The sequence below is a fragment of the Vulpes lagopus genome, chromosome 9, assembly GCF_018345385.1.
Source record: "Vulpes lagopus strain Blue_001 chromosome 9, ASM1834538v1, whole genome shotgun sequence".
In the NCBI taxonomy this organism is placed as follows: domain Eukaryota; kingdom Metazoa; phylum Chordata; class Mammalia; order Carnivora; family Canidae; genus Vulpes; species Vulpes lagopus.
Genome location: NC_054832.1, coordinates 10,294,392 through 10,317,326, shown reverse-complemented (window position 1 = coordinate 10,317,326; position 22,935 = coordinate 10,294,392). Strand labels below are relative to the sequence as shown.

The following is a 22,935-nucleotide window of genomic DNA, read 5'->3' as shown; positions in this document are numbered from 1 at the left end:
AATATAAAGTGAAACTCAAAATCACATGGGCAACTAGGTCTAGATTATCCCCAAGAAGCTGTTTATTTTGCTAGAAGGGATTTAAGTATAAAGGGCTTGGTTTGCATGTTTTAATAAATTATGTAATGATCCTCTGCTTTTCCTTCTGGTGTAGCCACAAATCTGGTCTTGAAGACAGATGGTAAACTGTGAAGTCATCAAAACTTTAAGTTCTTCTGTCTCAAGTATCTTCCTTAAATGTTAGTTTTACTTTGGGTATGTGCAGTATGCACAGAAAGCCAGGTAAGGAAGTGTACCATTTCTCACATCTTTATAGTTTCAAGATCTGAAACCCATTGTAGCTGTTTGTAGAGACCATATAGGAGGAAGCCAGGTACCAATGGATAAACTTTTCTTTCTTGTCTTCTTGCCCTGAAAATATAAATGACTTAAAGATAGGAAACAGATCTTATTTGAAATTTCAGTCCTCCAGTTCAGCACACTGGAGACAGTTGAATGAAAGAAACACTCTATTAAATATGAATATACATTTATTTCAATGGCAACCTGGTATGTGCAGGGTGGTGGTGGCAGGAGCCAGCAGGAACCCATGTATGGTTGAAGCCAAACAAACTTGAGGCTGAATCCTCACTTGGCCACACACATTCTGAATGACTTCAGCCAAATTAACCTCTGAACCTTAATTTCTTCATTTTGAAGTGAAGGTTATAATTCTACTACTAGTGCAGGAATACCATTAGGAGTGGACAGGATGTGTGTGAAACCATATAATGGTTCTGCCTTTTGGAACATCCAAGTTCTTTAAAGTCAGAGGCCTGGAAGAGGACTTCTAAAGGAGCAGTTCTCAAATGGTGTTGAGGGGGAAGCTTGGTGGTGCCTTGGCTGGTGGGGTAGAGATAGAATTGCAATGCAGGAAGGAAGCCAAAAGAGTTGACTTCCTTCCACTCTCCACCAATGCCATGCCTCTTTCCTTACTTTCATGTCTTATTGCTTAGTCTACTTTGAAGACAGGATTCCTGCTATTCTAAAATCTTTTGTTTATCCTATTTGTTGGAGGGAACCTGATGTTTACTATGAGTTTTCCTACCAATTTTGTCAATAGATTCATTTTGTTGTCATTTAATGGTTGTTTAATATTTTAAGAGGTTCATAATTTGAATCCTGTTTGTGTGCATGAAAATGTGAAGTTTATTAGCTAAGCTTAGTTTATTAATTAAAGGCTGATTTTCTCAGAACTTTTCACATTCAAATTACCTGGAACCAAAGTCTTTTTTTGCAAGATGTCAAGTGAGCATTTGTTTCTCGCTTCTATAAAATTAGGATGAACTTTCTATAAGGGAAGACTTGAGTGTGGTTATCCATAGGGAGACACAGCAGCAACAAGTGCAAGATGCTTTCTCTTCCTTGTAAGAATGTTCTAAACACATGGCAAAAGGGTGATTCCTAATGACTGGTGGTTCGTTCATGAAAGGCACACTGGAGTAGGAGTGGGTAGCCTAAAAGTTAGTGGACATTCCTTTACCCTGGGTGCAGTTTTGCTCTCAGTTTTTGACATGATCATTATTGTTGGGGGTGGCAGGGCACTCTCACTTCACCCACCTGCAGCTGCTGTCCTATGTTGGGCAGAGCTCTGCAGCAACCCCAGAGCAAGTGAGCCTGTTACCTGTGACCACAGCATGCAGACCCATCTGTTTTACAGAAGTAACACAACTACTACTCAGTGCTTGGTGACTGTTGTTTCTCCATTCACAGCATTTCATAGTCTTCAGCCCCTCCCATATTGATAAACAGTGAAATGCCTGAAATGTCCAGGAATCTCATCTCATGTTGTTGCAGATGAAATGACAAATGGACAGCAACATTCAGTGAGCTCCTCCAGACCCTAGTGTCTATTTTTGGGGGTCTACAGACAAAGAAGAGGTAACCACAAAAGCCAGAATCCCAGTTCCATTGCTTCTGGGTAATACTGACATAAAATGGCTTGTTGATCACAGCAGACATGCACATTCTGAAAAAGCCAGATAGGCAATTCTGACAAGCACCACAAAGTCACTAATTAAATATTCAAAAGAAACAATTGTCTGTCAATTAAATATCTCCATCACTATTCCCTTTGAAACAAATTGAATCGCTAAAATGACACGCAATTTTACAATTCGTGGTGTCAGTGTAATTAAACCACTAGAAGAAATTAAATATTAACTACCACCTAATAAGGAATTCTCTCAGTATTTGCTCAATCATTATTCATAATATTTCTCTTCCTTCTCAGAGGTCAATGACCTCAGCAAGCTATGTTTTTTAATAAGAACTGCCGTTATCTGATCTTGGGAGCCAAACGAATCAGGAAAGGATACAAATCCCCACATTCACATTCACTGTAATTCACGGGAATAAAAATTTTACAGCTGGGAGGAACCTCAAAAATCATTTCATGGTGACAGACTTTCAAGAGTGGTGAGGAATTCGTTCTGAGGCCATGGCAGTTGGATTGGTCTGTACAAAGTTGTACCACACTGGATATAAAATCTGAGGTCAGTCTTTTGATGACTGTTTGGGTGCTATTTTAATACAATGTGTGGTCCCCTGGCTTCAAAGAGCAATAACATTGTTATTAGCATTGCTACCATTTGGAATACAAATCTTGTTTTTCCTCTTCTTTATTACTTTTAACTCTTTGCCTCTGAAACCAGCAACATTAATTGAGGTAAAGTGGCCTTAAAAGACCATCAAATCCAGGGGTAGTTTAGAAATGTGACAGATGTGGCTTAGAATCCCTTATTAACAGTAGGACCAAAGGGAAATGATATAATACTCTGAGATCAGCATCCTTTGCTATGAGAAGGGGAGCAACAATACTCATGCTAAGGTGATTTATTTAGGGATTTATTCGGTAAGCCTCTGCTGCGAGCTCCCCTTGGGATGTGCCAATATCTAGTCCAGGGATACACACAAGGTCAGAGCCTGTCCTCAGAGAGCACACATTTTAGTAGTGGAAACAAATAAAGACACCATAGTTCCAATTTTACCTGACAACCCCATTCCTCTTGTGGGTCTTAATTAGGAATAATTTCCTTATCTCAACCCAAGTCAGATTTCTCCTTTGAAACAGAAACCAGAGCCAGGAGAGGGTGAGATAAGCAACATGTGCAGGATAGACTATGTCACAGGATTGGCATCCAATAGCAAGAGCCTTTTTACACTTTGTACCCTGGATGCCTTCCTAGCCTAAACCTAGTCATAGCCTGGCACCAGATCAGGTCATCTGGCCTAAAAGTACTTAACTCAGTTTGACATAGTCACATACTGAGGTCCCTATTTGATCAATGGCTGACTCTCATTCTAGATTAGAATCCATTTAAGAGCAGGATCTTGCATTCTTGTCCTCACCACCCTATCCTACTGCTTGCACCCTGCACACAGTGGTACTCCATATGTATTTGTCATATGAAGGACTAAATAGAAGTATGAACTAATAAATGATGGAGGGATATAGAGAGAATGAGGAAAGTCCAGAGTCAGGGACCTAAGCCCCCATTGGAGTGTCAGGGCAACCAAAGCCTTTCTCCCCAAACTAGATCTACAGGCTGGCAGCATGCAGCACCTGGGCACTTGCTAGAAATGCCAAATCTTGGTATCCCTTTCCTAAATCCAAAGGCTGAGCCAAGATCTCCAAGTGATTTCTCTGCATATTAAAATTCGCAAGCATTGGTCTACTGTACACAGTTGTTTAGAAAAGTAAAGCCAGAGAAAGGACCCCTCAGGGCAGAAGAGTCCACAGAAATGGTGGTCAATTTAAAAAACTAAGCTATAATAAAAAATAAAATGTATTGTGCAAAATCTATGAACTAGCCCAGATCTAAATATTCTAAATATTCCATGTATATTTCATCTCTGCGACAATTTTCTGAACTAGTGTTATTATTCCCATTTACAGTTGAAGAAAGTGAGGTGCAGAAAGATTAAGACCCTTATTGGTGTCATAAATTTACCAGTGGCAGTCAACCCTAGGCAATCTGAATCCTCATCCCGCATTGGGTTCACACTCCAGTGCTTCCTGTAATATGTGTGGGTCTGGCTCATGGCACCTCTCAATGCATGTCCTTCCTCACTGAAAGAGTCTTGCTCGAAAGACCATTTATCTTTTTGTCAAATTCCATAGCGTCTGCCTACCCCTCCTCTCTTAAATGCCCCCTCAGAGTTCATTCAGATTCTTACAATCAAATGAGCAAACATAATTCTCTGATGGAACAAATGCCATTTGTTCTGAAGCTGGCACGTGTCTTGGAGGAGGGGCTGAGGGGAGGGTTCCCGGAGCTGGTGACCTGCAGGTGAGTACTGGCAGACAAGGGACAAGATGACAGAAGAGTTGCCCCAAGAAGGGAGGAGCCCACAGCACAAGGTGTCAGGAAACTGGGGACACAGGAGGAGCCCAGCACAAAGTGTCAGGATACTGGGGATGGATTCAACTGTGGAATTTACCCCCAGGCACAAGTGGTGACAATCCTTGAATTTAGGAGCAGCCTACTCCCTGGTGGGTAAGGGGTGGCTTGGAGGAGCACAGGGAATGACAGAGTTCAGTGATCATGAGGCCTACACTGGAACAGTAAGGAGGAGGACGGATAGCTATGGGCAGATCCCAGTAACAGAAGACAACACCATCAGGAATTCACACAGATGATGGGTGGGAAGCTGATGATTTTTGGTTTGTTGAGACTGAGCTGTCCTTGACTGAAGGTGCCCAGCAGGTCACTCGGGGGCCTGGTCTTAAACTTGGCCAAGAAAACTGGGCTAGAGATAGAGATTTAGAGGAGTAAGCAGCACCTAGATCCATGGTCAGTAGTGGCGGAAGGGAGGGATTGTCCAGGGGGATGTGTGCAAGGAGATATGTGGAACAGATATTAAAGGAATCCCAACACTGAAGAGGAGAACTGAAAAATCTAGGAAGAAAGAGAATGTAAGCAGCACTAGACTATATCATGGAGACACAACCATGACTCGGTACAACCCCGGCCTTTGTGAAGCTCACAGCCCAGCTGGCCAGAGATGTGGAGACAGCAGCAGATGAACAGAGAAAGGCTGATGTGGTCAGCAGAGGAGGAGTAGCTAACTTGGTCTGGGGTCCTGGGAACCCTTGACGATCCTGTATTTCTCTCCACTACTCACAGAACTTTTTTAGGCATCGAGATACTCGTGGCCGAAGAAGCCAAGGCTATTTGGCCAAAGTCGCTGGGGGAAAAAAAAAGTGGCAAAAATAGGATGAGGATTTGTTTTAAGGAAATTTTCTTAACACGGTTTCAAAAATATCTCTGTCCATTGGCAGAGCTCAGAGTTGGTCTCCGGCTGAGATGGCGTGGGTGGGGCTCCAAGGACTGCTTATGATGCCATTATTCACTTGGTAAAAGGGAAGAGCTGCATCTGTCTCTTAAATAGAGAAGAAAGCCTGGGTGGCTCAGTTGGTTGAGCGTCTGCCTTTGGCTCAGGTTGTCATCCTAAGGTCATGGGATCGAGTCCTGCAACAGGCTCCCTGCTCCATGGGAAGCCTGCCTCTCCCTCTCCCTCTCCCTCCCCCTCTGTGTCTCTCATGAATAAATAAATAAAATCTTTACAAAAGAGAAAGAGTGAGAAGGAGGGGACTCTGTTCATTGGAAACTGACTGTAGGGGCCATGAACCCATGTGCACATGTACTACCCACCACCAACAGGTGAGGAAAGCTCACCCAAGTAACAAGGGAAGTTTGACTTTGAACTTAAAAGAAAACAAGCTTGCTGTTCTTGATTTTGACTTTGTTTCTTGAACTAATTGACAGCAGAAAGAGGAACTAAGTGGGATACTTCCAAAAATGGAAGGCTTAACTCATAACCCTTTTTGGGGGACTTCATGAGGACCTTTTTAGTTAATTGCATGGGGTTCTAATATCTAAAATCAGGCTTGATTTTTCTGTGATGCAGTCTACAGATGAACTGATCCAGTTAGGATACAAACTGGCCTTTCTGTGATAGGTTTTAAACTGAAGGGAATGAACGGTAGTCTAGGCAATGATCTATTTACCATGCTCCTCAAAATCAACCAGTTTTGTGTGATGCTGTCCCCTTAGAAGTCAGTCGGACCAGCCCCTCTGCTCTGGTGTGGGGTGCCAGAAATGAAGTCTGAAGGTGGGAGAGCCTCTTGCTCACATCTGTACCTGTATGAAACTAGAAGGGAAACACTGACTGAAGACCAGAGGTTAGACCAAAGGGGCCATTTGGGGTGTGCCACAAAGAATACTTGAGCAGGATGCTGGTGTTGGGGTTCACAGCCAAGGTACTGAAGAACCAAGGAGGAAGCGAATGAAGGGAACCCCGTGTCAGGATTCTATTTTGTGTGGATGGGCCTGATCCATTTAAAATGTTCACAAATGAACACACACTTAATGGATAGTCTAGGTGCCTAACTTTTCCCAGCCCCTTTCTCCTTCTTCTTTCTTAAGGAGCTTCCAGCCCAAAGCACTTTAGAAGGGGGTAACTCTGGATGTGTTCTCTGGTTTCCCGATGACCTCCTCTTTTGATATCTCTCTTCTTTCTTAGAGAAACAAATTTCTCTTCCCTCACTGATTACTCATTCCTTATTGAATACTGTGTGATTTGGAGGGGGTGGGGGGAGGTCAGCGGAAAGGAGGTGGTCATGTACTCTTTGTTCATTCCATTCACTTAAAAGTACCATGCTTGGTGATGTGATGAGCACTTGGTGATATAATATATGTTGATAAATTGAATTTAAATACAAACAAACAAACAAACAAACCATATTCAGGACTGTTTCACAGGCCAGGGTCTATGCTACATGCTAGGAACACAGAGATGTATAAGACACAGCCCTTGATCTCAAGGGACTCACAGGGAATGCTATGACATTGCTGTAATAGGGGACTAATGCCAGATGTGCGATGTACCAAGGAGAGGGAATGAATTGAGCTTTGCCTAAGCACCTGGTCTGCCTACCTTGCATGTAGAGATGGGTTTCCTGGAGCTCCAAGGTTTTAGCTAGGGTCACTGTGAACACAGACCAACTGGGCATGCCCAGAGCTGCAGACCCGCCTGACCCTCCTCAGCCTGAGGCAGTCACTCCCACCTGCCACATCTTCCAGTCCAGACTGGGGATGCATTCAGTTTGTGGTAAGGAACTCCTTAAATAACTGATCTGGGGATCCCTGGGTGGCGCAGCGGTTTGGCGCCTGCCTTTGGCCCGGGGCGCGATCCTGGAGACCCGGGGTCGAATCCCACGTCAGGCTCCCGGTGCATGGAGCCTGCTTCTCCCTCTGCCTGTGTCTCTGCCTCTCTCTCTCTGTGTGTGACTATCATGAATAAATAAATAAAATCTTTAAAAAATAATAAAAAAAAATAACTGATCTGCTGGCCCTTTCCTGGGTCGCCACTCTCTTCACTAAGAAGGTTCATACCCATCCATAATGTCTTCTAGAATCTGATCTTCCCTTTCACACAACTCCTAAAAGAAGCCCAACACAGCTTTGATTTTTCATGCTTTAGAGGTCTGTAGTAAAAAAAAAAAAAAAAAAAAAAAACAAGCCTGAAACTTGCATCTGTATAAAATATTTACTGAATGCTGTGATCCAGATGTGCCTTTTTAATAAAAGATTTATTTATTTGAGACAGAGAGAGAGCAGAGGAGGGGCAGAGGGAGAATCCTTCAAGCAGACTCCCCAATGAGTACAGAGCCTGACAAAGGACTCGATCTCACAACCCATGAAATCATGACCTGAGCCAAAACCAAGAGTTGGATACTTAATCAGCTGAGCCACCCAGGCGCCACTCCAGTCATGTTCTAAGAACCAGATACAAACTTCCCTACCTCTGCACTAGAATCACAAACTTCCTCCCAAATTCCATTCAAGTATCAGCTTCAATACAGCAATAACCTTGACTGTCCAGTACATAGCTGTGCCCCAGAACCTAGAACCCAATAGGTAGGCAACAAATACTTGTCGAACAACTTACCTATTCAGTCTTCATTCTCCCCTTCTTCCTATGCAATCCTGACTTTCTGAGATGCAGTAAAAGCTCATCTATTTTTGTCATCCTCCCTTAACCATGGAGTGGCTATGTGTCCAGTATTCTGGTCCCCACAATGTAAGCAGATGTCATTGGGCAGAGATCCCAGAAGAGCTCCTAGAAGGGCAACTCATTCAGTTGACAAATATCCATTGGCCATCTTAGCCTTTTGCTTCTTGTCCTTTGCCTTCTCATTTTTACTGCCTATAAAGAGGTCATGATGGCTTGGAGATGAAAGCCAATGGCTTTCAACTGACCTTCAGGAAAAGTCTTCCTGGTACGGAATCTACTTTAGGCCATCCCTTATGGATTGCTGTACAACTTTCCCCTGAAGAATCCCCATGACATGGAGCTCATCACTTCAAAAAGCAGCCTCCTATGCAGGTCTGTTTGTTTTAAAAAATCTTGGCTTTAGATGAACCCAAGTCTCTCACACTATTGTGACCATCAATTGATCTTTATTCTGTCCCAGAGGAGACACATAAAATAACCAGTCTGTCTTCACTGTGGTATACCCCAAATATTTGAGAACACTTAGCATATATTTTCTACATCCCCATATCCCTAGGCTTCTGAGGCTTCTTCCTTTTTTCTTGGTCTTGTTCTGTTAAAATTTTTTATGCTACATTTCATCTTTCCATGTTCTAAGCTAAAGAAATATATATATATATATATATATATATATATATATATATATATATTTTGATTATGCACTTCCTAATCCTCAGTCATCTCTGTTTTATAAGCAATCGTGTGTATCCAGCATGTAATTCCAGAAAGAAAAAAAAAAGAAGATTCTGAAATGGTTTCCTCCAGCCAACTGGAAAGCTAGCTGACACAGAACAAGATGTGTTGTTTATACGAGAAAGTGGATATAGTTTTTGTTTCATATTTTATACCTGTGTGCACTCTACATAGAAAGGGCAGCTTTTAAAATTTCCTCATTAAAAAATCCATTGATGTGATTTAATTTCCCATCTAGCTCATGTCCCTCACCATGTAGAATTTTATCATTTCCTGATTTAGAAGAATTTTGTGCTTCAAAGACATTTTGACATATAAGGCAGGAAGTGGCTCAGAATGAAGAGAAACCCCCAGGAGCTAAGGAATGTGTAAGAATATCACACGTATGAAAATACAGGATCTAGAGAAATGAAATTCTAATATCAGATCACAGATATCCAAGAAACAAGGAATGGCAGGCTTATCTGACAACCCACTGAGTTATAACCCCAGTCCCTTGGTCAAGGTGGTGGTCACACAGTTGCATTTACGGGTGGCATGGCTCTTCTTCCTACCAGGCTGTGGCTTGGCCTCCCTTGGAATGTCTGGCACCTCAGGGGTTAATTAATTTACCTTGTTCTTTCCCTACCCTGCAGGGCTGAGAGAGAAATCTTGCGGTGAGAAGAGCTGGTTTCTGAGTGCTGCGTAACTGACCTGACTCCTTAAAATAGTCCTTCATAAACAAAACGCACATGATATCATTTGAGTGTGTAAATCCAATTCCATTTCCTGGGAAAGCACAAGGCAGATGGTGCTGCTCTGCTGTGGCTGGCTGGGTGAGGTGGCGTTCCTGCACCCAGACCCCAAGAAATGCCAGTGAAGAAATTTCTTCCAGGAGCCATCCTCTTGCCAACTAAGGTTTGAACCTATATAACATAGAAATCTGCCAAACTCCGGTTTCTGTTACCTTGATTTCCAGCAGACAGAAAACAAAGAACACGCTTCAACTGAAATCCTGTTCAACTGAAGATTCAGGACCTGCTAGTGTTCTCGAAGGATTAATGTTGTGCCCATTTGTGGGTAAGAGAAAAGGTTTGAGAGGAATGTGGCAAGTGTCTCCTGTGTTCTGAAAATAAACCCATGTAGGATCAACTAAAAGAGATACACTTGTGAAATGAATAAATTAGCATCCCAAGAAATATTTAGACAACAGTGAAATGTCACGGCAGTATGATTGTGGTAGTATCCTTTGATGACACGTTACCAGCAACACGAACTGTGGGATAAGCTCTTTTCTTTTTATGTTTCCTTTTTTTTTAACTTATTTCACTTATTCTTGATGAGCCCTTACAGTGCCATCAATCATTAAGGTGTAAATATGACTAATGCATTTGTCCTACTTAGCATGACATTGCAGCAGCTGCTCCAGAAGGAAAAGTCCTCCCGGCCTTCCCGGTTTTGATCTAATTATGCTCTGACCCACTGATACTGGTCAGGTGACATTACCGGATATGAAGGAAAACAAATTCATAATTCAATCTTGCAAAGCACACAACTTAGAATCACTTTACAACTATCTCTAAATACACAGGCACCAAGCCCATTTGCAACTCTAGAGCGGGGGTGGGGGGGTGGGGTGGGGATTGGGGGGTGGAGATGGGGGTTGGTAACAGGCCAGGGCTGAAGTGATTTAAGTGGTCATTCCAGTAGTCATTAAAAATATCTTTGGCAAAGCCTACATCTCCATCACAAAAAAGGGGGGGGGGCGGGGAAGGAAGGAAAGAAGAGAGGGAGAGAGGATTAGAACCAAAAGGATGGTCTCTGGGCATTTTTCACAAGAAAGAAAAAGTAATATTTCCATTTCCTGGCATTCAGAAGAACCTCTTGGGAATGGTGACAGTCAAATCTGGTTTTGAAAGACATTTTCTCAGACATGCTGGGACACTGCAATTATTTTTTTAAGCCTAAATGACTTTGCTAAAGGAAAATGTACAGAAACGGAGGTATTTGGAGTTTAAAAAACTGCACACCATAACTAGCAAGGTGCATTAAATAAAGGCCCAGTTGTGCTCATTTAATGGATGTTTTGTGTTTCCAAGTGAGCACTTACCTTGATACTAATCACCAAATTGGGATGATTTAAATTATGTTAAAAAATAAATAAAAATAATAAATAAATAAATTACATGCCATTTGCTGTACATTAAGTAGTTATACAATTCCTTTGATTTGAGTTAGCAGATTTAGACAAAGAACACAGAATATACACTTAGGTTTAAATTTTACAAGTTGGGGGAGAGAGATTGGTAATCCCAGTATGCTGACTTTATGTCTACTGCAGAAGTCAATCCTTCATTTAAACCATCAAAAAATGGGGTCCCTGGGTGGCGCAGTGGTTTGGCGCCTGCCTTTGGCCCAGGGCGCGATCCTGGAGACCCGGGATCAAATCCCACATCAGGCTCCCGGTGCATGGAGCCTGCTTCTCCCTCCGCCTGTGTCTCTGCCTCTCTCTCTCTCTCTCTGTGACTATCATAAATAAAAAATAAAAATAAAAAAAAATAAACCATCAAAAAACGTATTCTATATATTTTTTTAAAGATTTATTTATTTTGAGAGAGTTCCTGAGCTTGCAAGTGCACAGAGGGAGGGGCAGAGGGAGAAGGTGAGAGAGAAAGAATCTCAAGAAGACTCCCCGCTGAGTGGAGAACAACCCCCTGAGTCTCCCCTCACCCCACACTGCCCCAATCTGGGCTTGATCTCACAACTTTGAGACCATGACCTGAACCGAAATCAAGACTCAGGCCTTCCACCAACTGAGCTACCCAGGCGCACCTAAATCAGCAGAAATGCATTCTAAAGCACACACAAAGGCTGCTTCTCACCTGACCCTGCTCATATCATTAACCACCATCTTACCCAGTACAAACAATGCATTTTCTCCCAAAGGATTTTTTAAAGGTCAAACGTAAGCTAAAAGTCCCTCGTTATTAGTTGAATTTAATGACCACAATTTAGTTAGTATTTTTCTGGCTCTCGCCTCTACTGTTTGATGAGATTTGTGTAAGACAGTAAAGAAAATGCTGCATGGAAATTCTGATCTGTCGGCATGCATGACCTTGAGCACTAACTAACCTGGATTTGCATACCTGGCTGTTTTGGCTCCTAGAGTTATCTCAGAGAAATCACCTTTACTCTGACACTTCTGCTTATCTGCCTTACCAAGAGGTACAGAAGACTAATTAGCCACAAGCTTTAACATTTCAGAATCCCCAAGAGGAAACATACTGCAGTGATCTTTGTGGTTAAATATTGCTGCCTCTCAGTTTTCCAATAACTAAATGATCTTCACCATTTTGTCACTAATGAGCTGAAGAACTAGAACAAGAGGAGTTCCAGATGTTAGGTAGCTTGCATTACCGTCACCAGCAATTAAGAGAGAGTAAAATACGAATTACAGCAACAGTCCTTAGAACTTACCTGAGTCATGAAGGAACCTAGTAAGTATGACCTTATTATTAATGGTTTACTTGTACATATTACGTAATTTTGTAATAAATGTTTAGATGGGTAAAGTGAACTGGCAGGATAAATAATTTAAGATGTGGAGGAAAAAAAAATCTGTGTTGTCTTTGGACAAAGGCACTAACTACTCTACTACCTGAATGATGTACATGAAGCAGGTTTAACTTGAGGTGAATGAGGAGGCATCCAGAGGAAGGAGGAGCTGCAGCCCTCCCATTACCTATAAATGAACTTTGCCAGAGTAGACAGAAAAGCAACCCTTTGACTGAGCTTTGAACCTTCTGGAAGGTTCCTTCATATCTCCAATGCCACTTGGGACCTGGAACATACACAGATGCTCATATATATCTGCCATGGGCAATACCTCTGAGTCTGGGTGGGAAGTTTATGATTTAAGTCTAACAGTTCACTGAGTGAAGAAAATATAAACTACCTCTGCTGACAGCAAAGAACCTCCCGGGTGGCCTTATTCCTGTTCTACCTGTGTCCACAGTGTAAAGGACATGATGCTCTAAATGAACAGAAGACCCTGTCTCGTCATATAGGGTATCTGCAGATATTTGCAGCTTGGCTGTTACCCTGCCAAACTACAGATATAATTTCTGTCTGTAGGAAAAGAACAAAAACAGATTCTCGTAGCTTGGGTTAAGGGAAGGCAATCATTGACTCATGTTACTTTTGAAAAATGGCATTTTCAGTAAGTGAAACAGTTGCTGAGGTGTGTTGACTTTACACTCTCGTGTAGCTTCTTGGTTCTTGAAAATGCTACGTTAAATGTGAGCCATCCTCTAATGAGACTCAGGATAAATGTGGAGAAAGATGATATTCCAGGGTCAAAGGTCTTCGGTTGACAAGTTTGTATCCAGCTGAGCAAGATGATGAGCTCCCTGCAAAGAGCCTATGCCTAGAAATTCAGACATTTTTCTCTCATGATTTCCTTTTGGCTTTTTTCATTAAACGTTTATTCATGTGCTATACCAGGTATTGCCCTCTGGAGTAGTGAAACGGGTACTCCTTAGGCTTGAGTTGACACAAATGTAGTTTGGAAGGAAACCCCCAAAAGATGTCTTAAGAATGAATGACTTTGGAGCTAGGATTTGAATTGTGTTCTTGCCACTTGTTAGGTTCACCATCTTTGGGATGGCTCGCTAAACTTCCCAGAAATTTGTTTTTCTTCTATGGAACGAGAGTGAAGGATGTCATCTGTTTGTCATCATTAGATGTGATGATGTATGTAAAGGCCCTTAGTTACATGTAAAGCATTGTACAAATGTGAAGGATTATCACTGTGCTTTGATTTTCTCCAAAGGGGTTTATGTATGAAAGACTTCCTTACACACTAACAACTTATGTGTGATTGTGCAAGTAGGAAGCTTTAACCAGCAGAACGTGAGGGGGCTTGGATATTTTATAATATTGCCTTTGCAATGAACAGTCTTATTCATTCAGTGTCTGTGTGCTGAGTGCCTGCTGGGTGCCTGGCATTTTTCTAGGTGCTGAGGATAAACTGGTAAACGCATCGATGCCCACGCCTTTAGGTGGTGTTTACATTCCTGTTGGGTGGGGGGTGAGGGAAAAACAGAGTAAATACAAACAAATACGATAATTTCAGATAGTGAACGTGCTCAGGAGAAAACAGAACAAACCATGCACCAGGGAGTAGCATGTGAACTGAGTTCAGAATACTAAGAACGTCTCAGTCACGTGAAGACCTGGGAAAAATTATTCTAGGAGGCAGGCACAAAGCCTAAGAAGTGGAGAAGGAGCTCAGGATCTCTGCGAGCAGAAAAAGGTACTGTGATTTGGAGCCTGGGGAGGAGAGGAAAAGGAAACATAATTAGAGACAGAAGGAACAACCAGGTGACCATGGCAAGGAGTTAGGACGTTATTCTAATTGCTCCAAGAGGTCATTGGCAGGGCATGCTTCGCATGTTCCCAAACAGGGAAAACTAAACAGTACCTGTTCAAAAATCAGAAATGTTTTAAAAAGCGATTAATTCTCCACCTCACCCCACCTGCAAGAGCTGGGAAAGCCACTTAGACCTCTAGAGGGCGCCAAAGGAAAACATTTTGTAGCCAAAGCCACAAAGGTCTTTTCAGCACCCGAAGTCGGAGGAGAGCGCTCTGGCTGTTTCCCAGGAGTCTGGTAAGAGCTGACTCCCCTGGAAAACTAGTTTATCTACAATTCCTACCCAAACAGAAAGTCTAAATGAGCTTGGTTTGGATGTACCTGGAGCTTGGTTTTCAAGTGGGGGACTGTTTATCATGAGAGGGGAGCGGGAAGACATTTTGGGGTTATTTTTAATTTTCTCCCATCTGGTAGTATTTGAGTAGAGCATAAAACAAATATGAAGCCAAAATTTACTTTCTGGATTCATTTGGCAAGCAAAGTGTCTCTATACTTAGAACTTTGAAAATATTCATCATTTGCCACTTGGGATGTTGTTATTCTAAATACTATTCCAAACTTACTTGATGAAGTCTCTCAGCAATGTGTACTAAAGGAGGGCTACTGCATGGAAAGCAGTGGGATTTTCAACCAATCAATGGGATTTTCTGCAAAACAGCAGATACCTATGGTATCTCGTGAAAACAACTCCTAGCGAAAAAAAGATATGGGAAAAAGAGGAGGAGAAGGACAAAAAGGGGGATGAGAAGGGGAAGAGGATCAAGAGAGGGAAGAAGAGTCTGATGATATGGAGGTACATAATAAAGAAAATGCAAAAAAGCAGGGCAACTTGGAAGGAATTGAGACTTTTAGAGGCCAGTGGGGTTCAGATCCAAGTGTACGGACCGGAAGACACAGGTCACAAAAATACTTTGCAGAATCCCTAATTGAGATTTTTTATCAGATGTGGGGCTTAAAAAAAAAAAAACCTTTATTTATTTTAGAGACACAGAGAGAGGCAGAGACCTAGGCAGAGAGAGAAACAGGCTCACTGTGGGGGAGCCTGATGCGGCACTTGATTCTAGGACCCCAGGATCACGACCTGAGCCAAAGGGAGACTCAACCTCTGAGCCACTCAGGTGTCCCTATCAGAGGTGCGTATGAAAGGTTAACCATGATTTCAAGAAAATATTCATTGCTGTCTTTAATAAGAAGTTTAGCTGACCAGCCCTTACAAACAGAGCCTCTCACCTCCCACTGCATGCCTAATGATCACAGCCAAGCACTTTATAATACTCTGTTTTACCCAAGAAGACTTCAAAAAGCATTTTAAAAGCAGCCAAACAGGTGAGGAACCTGAGCAAAGGTATACAGAGCTATCAGAGAAGACAGAGAATCCCAAATCCACTAGAAGCCCAGAAGGTCAATGATGGGCAAAGCGCTCTATAGGTGCCAGCATTCCAGAAAGCACGAGCAGCTTTCTGAGGTGTTGTACCTGGTTATTCAATGATATATTCAAACCCAAACACAAGGAAGAGGAGTTTTTAAGCTTCCAATAGAGTAAAGTGGCCCAGAAGCTGAGTCTGGAGCAGAAACATACAAAGCAGGCCCTTGTCCAAGCACCTGTGTCAGTCTCCTATGTGGAAACATTTCAGCTGACATGCTTCCCTCATTTTTATGGAGAAACCCCTCAAATTCAGTCTTCTGCTACCTACCAAGGATTTGGCAAACAAAGTGCCAGACCATTAATTATCTATTGATTTTAATGGATTTCAACACTAAAGTCACTATCTACGTATTCCTTCACAGACAATGGGAACTCTGTTCCCAGTAACACATCCATATTTAAAGGGAAAGACAGGAAGAAAGGAAGAAAAGAGATGGAGGGTCAGGTTCCACCTAAATATTTCAGACCATCTACATCAAAATGCCCTTTATCAATTAAGCAAAACTTGCATTTTTGACCAAGACACTTCCCTGCCCACCCGACCAGCCCCAGATGAGGCTGATGGATGCAAAGCACTGGGTTTGGATCCCCCCAAAATAAGACAAGATATCCTCTTAGATCACCAACGCAGTAAAGAATTCCTAAGTAAAATACGTATCATGGAATTGTCGGAAAAACTGGATGATATAACATATGCAGGGGCCCCACCAGCAATTATCATTCAACACATGCTATTATTTCCTCCTAGAATTGAGGGTGTGTGGCACAGAATCCCAACTCTGAATCCCAAAGTCCCTTAAAACAGCCTGCTGCGACTCTTGTGAGTAAAAGCTGTTAAGGAATGGGTCACCTTCTAAATCGGGGTGCATCTCCTCCCCTCTGTCTCCTGCTCCTGAGACTACAGATCCTGGGGGAAGTGTGCAGAACAGAAAGAAGGCTGGTTCTTAGTTGGCTGGCGACAGAGAAGAATTACTCACAGAAGCAGAAGAGAAGGGCAGGGCTGGAAGAAACTTTAGAGGTCATTTACTTCCAACTCCTCTAAGATGGGTGAAACACCATCCCCCCAACACCCAGGACCTCCCAAGTGCAGGGCACTGCGCCAGGCTGGGGGAGGGGCCTCCAAGTGAGCCAGGCAAGCGGGCCTCTCCAAAAGCTATTTCTAAATAACCCAGGGGACTCAAGGGGAGGGAAGAGCTAGGCAGGCAGTAGTTACCTGGTTGATGGAAATGACCGCCAGCCGGGGGATGACCACCTGCAGGACCACCTGCAGCAGCGAGGTGCCCAGGCCGGCCAGGATGGCCCAGGTGAGCGGCAGTGGCAGCATGCTGTAGGTGGCGAACAGCGTGAAGAGGACGTAGCCAATGCCATCACCCAGAAGCCCATAGCCGAGGCCTGCTGCCAAGATCTGGGTGGTCATGGCCACCCAAGTGACCACACCGCTGTACTGCAGGTACGTGTGCGAGGTGGTGTCCTTCCTGACCACCACCAGGGCGCAGATCACCACCTCGATGCCCGTGAAGAAGCCCAGGAGGATGCCCTTGAGCGGGTCCATGGGGGCCGAGGCCAGGCTCAAGTGGAGGACCAAGAGGGTGAGTTTGGTCAGCACGTCCAGCACGTTCATCACCACTTCGGATTTGCGCCTCTGGCCCAGGAAATAGCGCTGGTAGAGGCGCTCCAGATCCCGGGACTTGAAAGAGTTGCGCAGAGTGGGGAAAATGACCCCTCGGTAGCTGTAGCCCCCGCTGAGGAAGAAATCCGAGTTGCTCGGGGCGCAGTCGAGGTGCAGGAAGCCCAGGTCGCCCCCGCCGCCGCTGCCGCCGCCGCTGCCGCTGCCGCTGCCGCTGCGCTCCGGGAAGACTTTGGTGCCCCCGGTGCCGTGCGCCCTCTCCGCGGGGCCCAGCGAGTAGAGGGGCAGCGCCGCGTCTCCGCACAGCTGCGCCGCGGGGTGGTTGGGGCCGCCGCCCGCAGGGGCCGCGGCTTTGCCCGAGCCTCTGCTCCCGCCGCCGCCGCCCCGGTGCCCGTGGAGGAAGCGCTGCTCGGTGATGTGCCGCACCGCCGTTTGCCATAGCAGCCGCTGCGGCCGAGCGCTGCCGCCGCCGTCGCCGGCCGGGGGCGTCGGGCGGATGGTGTAGAGCTCCTCGCTGCCGCCCAGGCAGCGCACCTCGGAGAGCTCCATGGCGCCGGGCCGAGGCGGCCGGGGGACGGGTCCCGGGGACCCCACGGCCGCCCCGCGGCCCCGCTCGCGCGAGCCCAGGACAGGAGGCCCCGCGCCCCCCGCGCGTCAGGTCATAGTGCGCCCCGGAGCAAGGGGCGCCCGGAGGGTCTCCGCGGACCCCTGCCCCACGGCGCGGCTGGGATGCGCGCGGGCGCGGGCGCGGGCGCTCGGAGCCACGCAGCCCCCTTCTCCGGCTCGGGCTTCCCGGCCGCCCCTCGGCTCTGCGTCTTGGCGCAGCCTTGGCTCTCCGGGAGGCGCCTGGGCGCCGTGCTGCGCTCTGCTGCGCGCCGGGCGGGTCCGGGCTGCGGCACTGGGCTCGGGGCACCCCCGACCCGAGGGGGAGCGGCGGCGGCGGCGGCGGCGGGTGCGAAGTTAGCCGCTGTGGCCGGAGCAGAGCCCTTCGGAGAACTCCATTGCGCCGGGATGGGGAGCCGGGGCGGAGCTTGGGGGGCGGGGGCAGAGAAGGGGGAGGCCTGGGGGTGGAGGGGTGCCCCGCGGAAGGCGGAGAGGTGGGAGCCTCGGGGCGAGCGAGTCACCAGGCAGTTAATTTGGCGCAGGGGGTGTGCTGGGGCGCCCTCCTCGGCGCATCTCTGGCCGTCTCCTCTCCGAGGGCTGACAGCGCGGCGCTGGCTCTGGCCCGTCGCATCCCTCGGGGGAGCGGGAGGGCGGCGGGGTCCCAGTCGCGGCTAGAAGGCGAGGTCGGCCCTTCCAGCTGCGCCTCCGAGGGGTCGGAGCCCACTGTTCCCGTTCCCTCCACTTCGCTCTTCGGAGTCCATTTGGGCCGGGAGCTGCGAGGCCCGGGAGGGAGGGGGGGCGCAGGAGAAAGTGGGGATCCGAAGCCAATGGCCCTGAGGACGCCGAGAAGCCACCGGGTGCGGATCCCTGAGGCCACGAACGGCGGCAGGGCGGGCGCGGCGAGGAGGGAGGCCCGAAGCCGCGGGGCAGGCGGCGGAGACGCCACCGGATCCAGGGACCCGCCGCGTGCCACCCCGGCGCGCTCCGAAGCGGGCTGCGGGCCCCCGGCGGCGGGGAGCAATTTGGAGACCTGTCAGATCGGTCAGACACCCGCGGCGACTTAAACCCGCCCCCACGCCGAGCCACGCCCCCGGAACCGGGCGGGCGGGGGCGGGGGCGGCGGGGAGCTGGCACCCAGACCTGGCCAGGACGCCCCGGGTCTCGCAGGCAGCCGCACGCGCAGGCCGGCGTGGGTGAGGACGACCGCGCGCGCCCCGGCCTCCCCCCGCGGGCATCCAGCGCTCCAGCTGGCCGCGCGGGCCGGTTCCTCCACTATGTACATATATATACATTTTTTTTGTTTTTTCTTTTTAGGCACTGGCTCCAGTCCTCGGCAGGTGCAGAGCCAGGACTCGTAGGCCGCTCTGCCCACGGACTCCGAGAGCCCAGCGCGATGAAACAGGGGGTCTCCTTTCCATCCCCCCAACCCCCACCCCACCCCACCCCACCCCACCACCACCACCCGGGCGTCTTTTGGCGAAACCAGCTCTCGCGCTGCAAATGCAGAGACCGCTTCCAGCCAGAGCCTTTCCTACCCCCATCCGGAGGGGTGGGGGGCTCGTCCCCCCAGCGCCGCGCACATCAAGTTTCTCCCTGCTGACAGTAGGGGGAGAGAGACGGGGACGCGCGGAACGCACTGCCCGCCGCCCTGCCCGCTGCAGCCCCGGTTTCCCGCCCTCTGGACTCCGCGCCCAGGGCAAAGCGTAGCGGCCGCAGCCCCGAGCCCGGCTGCAGGTGGCGGAGCCGCGGTGGCCGCCACCTCCGCCACCGCGAGCGACTGCGGCTGCAGCCAGCGGGGCCCGGGCCCTGAGCACAGTCAGCTGATGGCCAATGACGTCAGGCCCCGGGCGCTTTCTCGGCTCCCCGTGGCGTCCCGTGCAAGCCCAGGAGACCGCCAGGCTGCCCCCGCAGCCCTCCGGAACCAGCGATTTCCCCCTGCTCCCCCGAGGAGGAACTCCCCTCTCTCCGCCTGCCCTGAGCAGGAGTAGCTCTAGATTAGGTCCCCTCCCCAGCCGCAGACTCCATCGCCAAGGGTTATTTGTGTCCACTGTGTCCCAGAAACACAGGATCCAATTCTTTTCTTTTTATTCTTTCCTATCCACACACATGCGTTTCCGTTTCAATCCAGAACCACCGGTGCGGGGCCTTGTATAGAGACTCCCAAGAGAGAAGCCTAACATTTCCCCCTCTGCCATAACAGTAGATTTCTGGGATGTGATATACACCCTCAAAAAGACTCCTTTAATCCCAGACCTTTAGAGTTGTCAGTCTACCATTTCTCAAGGGAACAAAATTAAATGCTCGGTTTTAAATAGAAAGAAGGTCGGTTCTATTTTTAAGCTGGTTTGTGGATGAATTAATGTAACTATAAAGATCTCCCGGAGTAGCTGTCCCACTCCCAAGGGGCTGGGGTTAAGGGCAAAGCGCTCCCCAAAACTCAGTTGTGCAGTTATCTAGACCTTAATGATCATCGTCGCGGAAAAGAAACACTGCTTGCTTCTCCCTTTCTGAATTGCTTGGACTCATCAGCCTCTCCAGCTCTCCTGAAAGTCTGGTGGGGGGTGGGGAGTGGGGGAGTGAAGGGGTGGGGGTGGGGAGTAAGGAGTGTCTTGACTTGAAGAGAGAGCCTAAAGAGGGCAGAAGGCTGGTGGGGGAGGGAGACTGGTTCTTGCAGACCGTATGCCAGGATGTGTGCCCAGCTGTGTCCTCTCCCTGCAGGCACTGCCCCAAGTCATCTGTGCTAATGACCATATTAGTAAACTTGGCAGTGGAAGACACCTCTTTATTTTCTCAATCTTTCTCCTTGGGAGCCTGAGAACTCAGCCTGAATAAATGAGGGGTTGAATGCAGATGGAACTTTCCTATGAAAATCTTCCTCCTGGACATATCCCAGGATGATTTATTCAGCAGCAAAGAAGGCAAGCCAAAGAGGGGGAGACTGGACCCAATCAGATAAAATGACTCAGGCTGATGAATGAGCATAGCATGCATGCTACAGAAAAAAAAAAAAAAAGAATTTAATAGACTCAGGTTGAACCTAAAATATCAGGGAGAAAATGTTGCATCTGGTCAACTGACTCCTCTGAAAGTTCCTTTGCCATAAGGGGTGTTAGAACAGGTTGTTTTAAACAAGAGCATGGATGACAACTAGATCCAATTCTTGTTGGGATGATACAGTGCCATGCAGCCCCCAAAACATTCTGTTTTCGAATGACAGTGTTGGCATTACACAAATATTGAGAGACTTTTCGGAGAATGCAAACCACCAAATGATGATCACTTAAGGTAACAAACTGCTTTGAGGCTACAATGGGCATCTGGTCATGTGATCACTTACTCCCTGCATATTTATTATGGGTGGGTCTCTGCTATGTTCAGGGACAATGCTTTGCAAACTCACTATCTTTTTATACACAGTTGCCTTCTCTTGGACTGTCCCTGTATCTTTCTCTCTCTCCAGCCATTTCCTTCCCACAAAATACTATTCACCTCATCCTTCAAAGCCTGGGCAGTGTCTCTGCACAAATCCTTTCCTGTTATTCCCTGTGAAAATTCAGAACTTCCTTCGGTGAAAGAAGATTCCAAAAGGAGGAAGCTTTGCTAAAAGGAGTCACTCAAAATAGAGTCAGAAGGATCTCAAGGAAGTAGGGGCTAGGCACATCCCCTGTTGTAATTCTCAGAACTTTTGACTTTTGTCAATTGCAAATCTACCACCTTCTGGAACACATCCTCCTACTTTGGACTAAAATAGAGATAATGTAACACCTGTTAGCCAAATAACCAACCATGTATAGGAAGTCAGTTTAAACTTTGCCAGCACCAATCACAATTCTTTCAAAACAACTTATGTAACCTTGTGGGTTTTGCCTTTATAAACCCTGGTACCACTTTCACATTCTTCAGGGGCATGTGTTGGACTTCTGTGGATTCTGTGTCTTCCGTATCTCTTGGGTTGCAATTCCTAAGACCCCAGATACACGTGTTTGATCACTTTACTGCCTTGTTGTCTTCTTGGTGGACCCATCTCTGTTGTCTGTGAGTCTATTCTGGTATTGCTGGTGTGGCACTTACTATGGGGACTGGCTCTGCCCCCACTTGCTTACCCATTTGTCTCTCATGTCTCCTCATGAAGCAGTGAACGCATCGAAGGGGAGAACTGATTTTCCTTGGCCCCATCACATCCAGTTTCTTTCTTTCTTTTTTTTTTTTTTTTCACTTCCAGTTTCTAGCAACTATGGCATTAATCTTAAACACGAAGCCAAAAAAACAAAAACAAAAACAAACAAACAAAAAAAACCCACGAAGCCATCAGTTATTTTACCAGGAAAAAAAACCAGGTTTATTTGGGAATAGCAATTTGGGACATACAAGCTATGGAAAAAACACAGGTCAGTCCAACAAACAAAGGAGAGGAATGCTATTTTATAAGGAGAAGGAGAAAGTTGGGGAGGGTTGATTTGAAAGCAAGTCTTTTGGAGAAAGGCAAGAGTTTGGGGTGATGCCAGTTTCTCATGGGTAAGTTGCAGGGGTAGAGGATTTCTTGAAGATTCGGTGTAGGTCTTACCTCTTGGGGACTTGGAACTGATCATTCTTATCTGTTGATGATTTTTCTTTGGAGTCTACATTACAATTTTTCCTGTAGTTGTAATTCTGCCTGTTATGGCTTGCTCTTCCCGCCTCCCTACCTGACTTTACTGAGGTTTCCCTTTATTAATTTTCACAAGTGTACGTGAAGATAATAAGATTAGCAACAACTGGGACGCCTGGGTGGCTCAGGGGTTGAGGGCTTGCCTTCGACCTAGGACCTGTGTGGAGCCTGCTTCTCTCTCTGCCTATGTCTCTGCCTCTCTCTCTCTCTCTGTGTCTCTGATGAATAAATAAATAAAATCTTTAAGAGTGAAAAAATAGATTAGCAACAATTTATTGAGCACTTTAGACCTTGACAAACATCCCATTTAAGCATCACAGCAGTTCTCTGAGTTAAAGAGAAAAAGTGTTATTTCCATTTTACTGGCTAAGATACTGAGGCTCCATGTGGCTAAGTAACTTGCCTGGGATCTCATGGTTAATAGATAA

At 46.6% G+C, this 22,935-nt stretch overlaps 1 protein-coding gene across 3 annotated transcripts in view; it reads right to left on the bottom strand.

The window, feature by feature from the left end:
* Positions 1-17,805, bottom strand: part of ADCY8 (adenylate cyclase 8) — a 203,551-nt gene extending 185,746 nt beyond the window's left edge. For all 3 annotated transcript variants that reach the window (XM_041768492.1, XM_041768493.1, XM_041768495.1), the window contains exon 1: positions 16,843-17,805. In XM_041768492.1, the coding sequence (XP_041624426.1) occupies positions 16,843-17,805 (963 nt within the window). The remainder of the gene's footprint in view (positions 1-16,842) is intronic.
* Positions 17,806-22,935: the final 5,130 nt, after the last annotated feature.